The sequence below is a fragment of the Lontra canadensis genome, unplaced genomic scaffold (assembly GCF_010015895.1).
Source record: "Lontra canadensis isolate GAN:19392208 unplaced genomic scaffold, GSC_riverotter_1.0 scaffold645, whole genome shotgun sequence".
NCBI classification, from domain to species: Eukaryota; Metazoa; Chordata; class Mammalia; order Carnivora; family Mustelidae; genus Lontra; species Lontra canadensis.
Window position 1 is genome coordinate 9281 of NW_022631629.1, and position 8264 is coordinate 17544.

Here is an 8264-nt window from a genome sequence, read left to right on the forward strand (position 1 = left end):
GTTGGTCTAATGCTATAACTACCTCCTGGTCCAGAGAAGAGACCCCTGATTATAGAACAACTATTGTGACATTACAAAGATTGTTGAGGACATCATACTATCCTCACAGATCAAACAATTTTTTCATCAAAGAACTGGGGGAATCCTAGGATAGAGTGCAGCAAGACAATACTCTATCCAGGAAGTGGATCTGAAACCCCGCCCAACTGTAGGACTAGACACAGTTTTGCCCCTTCCCTCACTGCACTATTGTGTCACCTGGACCAGCCTCCATCTGCCCCCATGTCAGAATAACTACAGCTCTAGCGTGGGGTGTGGGGCTCAACACTAAGAAAGGGCATCATTTCTGCGTGGAGATGGATCAGTGGACAAGAGCTTGGGTGAGACCCATGGCGCACCTCTCCCAAGTCTTTACTAGACTTCGTCCTCTCCCACAGCCAGAGACAGCCTGCTGCACACTTACTTTATTTCATAAAGATGCCAAAGAAGATCCAGACTGAGCTGATGAAGATTGCTAAAACAATCCTTGGAGTTTCCCGGATGGACGAAGACTTGGGTTCTGAGACATTTACTGATGGTGCTAAAACAAACAAAAAGTGAAAGTCCTGTTCAACCTAAGAAAATACCTTCTTGAGAATCGCCAGAGGGGATCCTTGCAGGTAAAGGGCCTTAAGAATCCACTTATCCCAATGAGAACTGCGTAATGTATAAAATTGGTGAATCATTATATTATATATGTGAAATTAATATATTCTGGATGTTAATTATAATTCAATAAAAATAATAAAATACCTTCCTGAGCACCTACTTGCCCCAGGCAGCCCATGTCACCCCCAAATTTATTGATTCATGATGTGGCAGCCACTCTATCCGAACCTGGGGTCTACAGAGGAATGCGGGGTTGTGCCCTGTCCTCATGGAGCTCATATTTCTACTGAGGGAGACAGCTGATGTCCATCTGATTATCACAAGAGTGTGACATATTCACTGTGGGCAGAGCTTTTTGAGAGTGACAGAACTGGGGGTGCTTCATTCTGTCTGGGGGAGGTGGGGAGGGCTTCCTCAGACATGACTTTTGTGCTGGTTAAAGGATAAGTAAAACAGAGGAAGAAGAGAAGGCTGTAAGCACAATGTAGACTCGGGGACCACCTAGCAGTTCCAGGTGACTGGATCATTGGTTATAGGGGAAGGGGGCCCCTGCGTGGAGGGAGGCGAATGGAAAGGAGTGCGATAGGAGGGCCTATGGTGGTCACTGCCTCTCCAGTCCACCAAGAGCTCAGTTAGTTGACTAATCCGTCAAACCAATTGCACACCCGTACTCCTATCCACACAGAAAAGGAAGGTATTTGACCTTTAAAGAGAGCAACCACCTCACCCTGCTCATTTACCTGGGGGTTCCAGCACTTTCTCCCAGTGTTCTAAGAATGCCCTGAGCCAGTGATTGCAGTCTCCCATGGAGATCCTCCTGAAATAGTCAGACAGTCCCTTGTCCTCCCACTCCTCCTTGATGCCTCTGGCTCCAGGGTTCATGACTGTCCAGGTCATGCTCATAGCGTCAAAGAGGAGGGCCACCTCTCCATTGATGTTGAAGCACCAGGATGCAGTGGGGCACCGTTCTGCTTCATGCTGACAACACAGCTGGTTGTCCAGGGAGGGAGGACCTGCAATCCACACACAAAATCATCGGCTTGGACTCTTAACACCATGATCTCCTATGAGGTCCAGTGTGTCTCTGAGGTGGAGCCAGTGTTGAGTTATTGTACAGGAGCCCCAACACTGCACATGCTCCTTGTCTCTCTTGCTGACTGTCTCCCTCTCCCCAGTCCCTTCCCCTACTCACCCCTGGTCATGCTGTTCTCCAGTTTTATATCAGGAAGGATCATCCTGAGCTCTTACCCCACCTCTTCCAGTGTCTCTGTCAGTTCTGTCCATGCTTTGGTGGCATTCACCTTCTGCCCCAGGAGACCCAAAGGTCTGAAATTGTTGCTGTCACTGTCATACTGAAGGAAGGGCTTTTTGTCCACTGAACCCTGCATTTTATACCAGCGGTCTCCAGGTCTGGATTGAGTTGTGACAGTGAGGTCAAGGCAAAGAGAGTGAGCATCTGTGAAAGAAAAAGGCTCCTGGGGCCCCAAGACTCCCTCTGAAAGCCTTACTGCAGAGGGAGGGGGGTCTCCATCCCAGCCCCATCCACTTTTGGATCCTTAGTCCCCACCTTTTACTGTCTGAGCTTTAGGAAAGTACTTTGATGTTACCTACCATAGACCCCTCAGGGACGCATACTATTACCAGGAGGATACATATGACAAATATTTTTAATGACATCTGTCAAGTTCTTAGGTAGAAAAGCTACAAAACAGTGTCTGTCCTCCTGGGACTTAAAATCTAGCTGACCAGACAGGACTTTCAACAGAAAGGAAAAAAAATAAAAAGACAGTATAGGACACATGCCAAACTCCTGATGGCTCTTGGGGGTAACCAGGAGTGGCTTCCTGGAATAGAAGGTGGGAACTGGCAGGAGAGGGGGAGCTGCCCCATGGAGCACCGTACAAGGAGAATGCTTAGCCTGGGACTCTGGTCCTTCAGAATACATGGACAAGTTGGTACTCGCTTGAAATGTGGGGAAACCCTTTTCTCCTGTTTTCCCTCACCCCAGCTAGGTCCCCAGATCCCAGGACACTCATGGCTCACTGTCTTCTGGGCTTGTACCAGCAGCAGCAATAACAAAAGAAAAGATGCAGTATAAGATACTGGCAACATTCCTGAGGAGCGGCACCCTTGGACAGCACACTACAGAAAGTGGTTGTGGGGCACTTCCCAATGTCGTCATACAAGATGGCTGACAGTCCTGCAGGAATCTGACAGAAGCAAGTGGTGCTGAGGGAGAGTTTTGTACCTGTTCAAGGTAAGATTACTCATTTAAGATAAGACAGAGAGAAGACATCACAAAGCAAATTTCACTTAAAAAAAATCCCTCTCCACTCTCCTCGAAACCACTTCCAGTCTAAGTGGGACTGTTGCCAGTGAAATGAGTTCCTTTCCCCTCCCCCACTCCCCCATGCTGCCACCAACTTCCTGTCTTCCCACACTGCCTCTTCTTCCCTCCCTGATCTTCCCATTTCCTCCTCCATCTTTCCACATTTTCTCCACTCTCCCCTTTCCCACCCCCTTCTATGTCTACTGGATCTCTTCTCTCATATCTGACTGAGATTCACACTTCCCAAGTGCACACAGGTTAATCAAAGGACCTGGAGACACAGGGCACCAGGTCTGTCATCAAAGACAGGTTGACAATCTTGAGTCCAGCAATCCTGATGGAGCCAAGACTTGTAAACCCAAGAAAAGCCAAGTATTTTATCATTAGAGAAAGTCTTGGGGTTCTGGTGTTTGAGTTGTGCAAATTAGACTAAGAACAAAGCTTTGGTGTCACTGTGACATTTCTCATGTCATTTTTCTCTTCAAAGTGCCTCTGAAGACTTAATGCTTTTCAGCGCATCCCCCCCTTACTTTTATAGCTATCTCCCCACCCCATTCCATCCAACCATCTTAGAAAGCTCAGGCTGCTATACCAGAATAGCACTTGTCAGGCAGCTGAGAAAGCAAGTGTCTATTTCTTATAGTTCCTGAGGCTGGGGAGTTCAAGATCAAAACATCAGCAGATCCTCTGTCCAGTGAGGACCCCTTCCTAGCTTGAAGAGGGCAGTTTTCTCCTTGTGTCTTCAACCTGGTGGATTGTAGCAGGAGACAACAAGCACTTTCTTTTCTTTTTATAGCCAGCAGTGAGGGGCAGCCTCCTATCCTAATTACTTCTGAACGACTCACCTAATACCTTTATGTTAAGGATTTCAACAAGAATTTTGGAGGATAACGATGTCAAAATGTCAAATACTATCTGTCCCTCTCACAGTTAGGTTTTTCACTGTATGCCTGGTATTCTTCCAGTTATTTAAAATGCAAGTCACAACCTTTTGGTGATATCTTATGAGTCTGGCTCAGGGCTCTCCTGATGCCCGGTAAGTGGGCTGCATCACTGACATTCCTTTAACTAGATCAGATGTTTCAGAGTCAGCCATCCGTTGTCACCACCTACCTGGAGGCTACCAATCAGGAAGTCAGGGGCAGCTCTCAGGAGCTATCAGGAATGTAGGGGGCCTGCCTGGTTGCACTCCACAAGGACCCAGATCAAACCAGCTAGACCCAAGATGTCGCGTGCCAGGAAAAGGAACCCCTGACCAAACAAGAAGAAAAAGCGGGAAAGCCTGTATCACCATACCAAGTAATAAATATTCCACCCCTAGTTAACAACTGTCAATAATGATAGAAACCCAACCCCTGTGCATTCTCTCTCTCTCTTACTCTCTCTCCCGCTCTCACATTTTGAGAGAATCTCTTTAATAAACTTTCCTGCTTGTGTCATTCATCCACTGTGTTGAATGTCTGTCCTTGAATTATTCTCAGGACAAGACCAAGAACCTTCAGTGACTCCTTGGGATGGGCTGGGTCGAGGTCCCTGAGGCACAGGGTCTCCCCAAGTCGCCTGGCAACAAACAAACTTCAAAGAAAGTAACCATAGACTATGTGCAGGGCTTTCTCTCTGGGAAAAGGGGCTTATTTGCCCAGACGACTGAGGGTCAGTGTGTCTGAAGGGGTCTGAAACTACATCTAACGTTCCCGACTAGTAAAATTGGATAAATTCTGTCTGAGAACACGTTTCTACCCTGGCCTGGCAGAAGGACCACAAATTCCTGTTGGAGCATGTTCCGTGTATGGTATGCTACTTGTGGGCAGGAAGGGTGACTCACGCAGCTGCTAGAACACCCAGCGGGTTGGGCTCATGGACAGGCTATGTGTGACTTTGTCCATCTTAGCTTATAAAGGGGCCAGCATTTTCCACAGTCGCTGAGTGAGTCTGAAGTCCCAAACCTAAGCCTAAGCTCTACCCAGTACCTTAAATCCATAGGAAGACATAAATAGCAATGGTAAAAGTAGCTACATAATAAATATGACAGACACTACACATTTACTCTTATTTGTAATTAATTGTTTTTTAAAAGATTTTATTTATTTGTTACAGAGAGAGAGCACAAGAAGGGGGAGCAGCAGGCAGAGGGAGAAGCAGGCTCCACATTGAGCAGTCAGCCTGATGCAAGGCTCAATCCCAGGACCCTGGGTTCATGATCTGAACTGAAGGAGGCACTTAACCAACTGAGCCACCCAGGCATTCCTGTAATTGTTTATTTCCTGTTGATTTTCAGAAAAATTGAGACATAATTGATGTATAACATTGTATCAATTTCAGGCTTACAACATAATGATTTTGATGTCTGTATATTTGCTATCTGATTTAAAAGACAATTGCATAAGCACCAGCGATAATCCCCTTTGGCTTAAGAGGTATGTGGATTTAAACTGTATAAAGAGGTATCTGTAGAACAATGATGGCACAAAGAGGGAGAAGAAATCAAAGGATAATGGAGCAAGGCTGGTGTTACTCTGAACTAGACTGCTTTAGGTAGACCTATTAACTCTAATCCCCAGGGCAACTATATAAGAAAAAAAAATGTAGAAGAATACAGGAAATGAAACAGCAAACGAATGAAAATGGTTAAGAGGCAAGTGGTTTATTGGATGTAGACCCTGTGGGATATGAAAGATGAGGGAACTAAACTGTCCAAGGAAAAACCATCGATGGCTATGCAGGTGTGGATATCACGTTCAGAAGAGAAACTCTAAAAGAGAAGAGAAGCAGGAGGAGCAGATCCCCACCCGTGGCTGTCCAGCAACATTCCCTACCTGCTCCTCATCCATACTGGTTTCCACACGTCACCCTTGAACATCCGCAGTCCCAGGTGCACGGGCTTACCCTGCACCCATGGACCCCTCGCCTCACACCATCACCCACGCTGACTCCATCAGTCTCATCTGCTACCCCATAGGAGGGTTCTGGTTTCTCCACATCCTCTCCAGCACTTGTCAGCATCTTGTCTTCTTGATGCCAGCCATGCTAGGAGATGTGAAGTGGTATCTCTCTGTGGTTTGGGTTTGTATTTCCTTGGTGGCTAAGCATATTAAGGAATTTTCATGTCCTTATTGTCCATTTATACACTTCTTTGGAGAAATACATACTCCAATCCTTGCCCCATTTTAAAACTGGGCTATGACTTGCATATTATCCCATGTTAGAGTTCTATATATATTCTGGATACCAGTGTTACCAGATAGATGGTTTGCAATTACTTTCTCTCCTTCTGTAGGTTGTCTCTTTTACTTTCTTGATGGTCTCTTTGAAGCACACGTGTTTTAAATTTTGAGGGAGTTGATTTCATCTTTTGCTGTTGTTGTTACTTGTGCTATTGGTGCATTTAAGAAGGTCTTTCCAAACAAGCTCACAAAGATTTATTCCTATGTTTTCTTCTAATGCATTCATAGGTTTATCCCTTACATATATATCCAATTTGGGTTATCTTTTTGTGTATGGTGTGAAGAGTGGTAGAATATGGCACCCTCACATTTACTGCTTTGTCATATTGCTTATTTTGAGAAACAGCTAATGAAGGGGGAGGCTGTCTCTGAACTCCCTTCCCACTCCCCCACCCCCATTTGTTTGAAGACAGATATTTGGAAAGGAACTCACATGTCCACAATCTCCTGGCAACCAGGATTTACTCATCACAGGAGTGGAGAGTAGAAGTCCACAACACACCCAGACAGCTTTGTCACAAACCATTATACCTCTTATCTATTCTTCTGAGTGTTCATTCATCTTTTCTAAAAAATCAGCTATTCTCTCCTAAAAGGCCCACATCCCTGCTCCCCTTTTCTCTATTAATATGCCACTTAATCCTGGCTTTTTAGCCCCTTCCAGGAGTCACTAATTTTTCCCTGAATATCTCCCCTGTGTACATGAGGTATATATTTTAATAAAAATATATATTTCATATAAATTGTATATATTACATATGTATATGTATATTTTTAAAAATAAACTTCAGTTTGTTGAGGGGCTGAGAGAGAGAATCTTAAGCAGGGTTCCCACGTCCCTGAGACCATGACCTGAGCCAAAATCAAGAGTTGGAAGCTCAAGTGACAGATTCACCCAGGTGTCTCACCTTGATTCTTAATCCCCATAGCATCTCCTGAATCTGGCAAAAAAAGAAAAGGATGTAATCTCCAACAGGCAGGGAGCCACCTTCTTGTCCACCACCTTCTTGTCTTCTCAGTATCTGGTGTTCTCCTAATGACTCTTTCGTAATTATATTTGGCAAGTGACGATTGCTGAGATTACTCAATTCACAGACCTAAGGCAGATGATGGAGGTGTGGATGGGAGTGTTGAAAAGGCAAACAGGAAACGAAAATACTTATCTAGACTTGAGTCCTACAACGAAGGTGTTCCCAGATCCTGGTGTTTTCAGTTTAATGAAAACACTTTGTTCTATCCAAATTTACTGATCCTCTGTCATGAATAGTCACTAACCATTTTCTGGGACACACAAGCGGACAAAGGATGGGCCCCTTAGGAAGGAGCTCATGAATCAACAAAAGAGACAGACACACAGCCTAATTAGGACACAATGGGACACTTTCTGGGCTCAGAGCTTTCAAAGCTCAGAAAGGGGGTGATGCATTCTGTCTAGAAGAGGTGGAACGTCTTCATAGGAGGTGATTTTTGAGTGAGTCTTCATGGATTACTACAACTTGACCAGGTAGTACATATGGAGAAAGAGAATTCTAGGCAGGGGATGAGGAAGAACAAAAGGCCAGAGACATAACTGTGCATGTTGATTTCAGGAATTCCAGGTGACCTATCCATCAGTTATTGGGGTAGGGGATCTGCCTGCAGTGGGTGTTTTGGATGGTGGGGCCTTGGGGAAGTGACTAGGCCAGGAGGACAGGCCATGAACGGGCCCCGAGTTGCCTGGATCCTTCTACCATGTGAAGGCACAGTGAGAAGACAGCTGTCTACCAGCCAAGCAGCAGACCCTCACCAGACACCTGCCGGAGCCTTGATCCTGGACTTCCCAGATGCCAGAACTGTGGGAAAACATTTTCTGTTGTTTATAAGCCACCGAGTCTGTGGCAGTGCGTCACAGCAGCCCCACGGGATCACGACAGGGAAGAAGGGAGTTTGAATCCTAGCGTCTATGATACCAGGTACCATGCTTCTGGAAGGCAGGACTGGTGTGGAGGAGAAAGGCATCTTTTCCCAAGATGTTCACACAGTGTACATACTGATGCCCACACAGCAGGTCTAACAACGTGTGG

The 8264-nt window shown here is 45.6% G+C and overlaps 1 protein-coding gene across 1 annotated transcript; it reads right to left on the reverse strand.

Moving 5' to 3' along the window:
* Positions 1-1388: 1388 nt before the first annotated feature.
* Positions 1389-2104, reverse strand: LOC116863171 (retinoic acid early transcript 1E-like; the record flags this gene model as incomplete). The annotated part of the gene is given in 2 exon segments (XM_032850667.1): positions 1389-1661; positions 1841-2104. Coding segments are annotated over 2 exon segments (537 nt in total), but the record flags the coding sequence as incomplete, so codon positions are not given.
* Positions 2105-8264: the final 6160 nt, after the last annotated feature.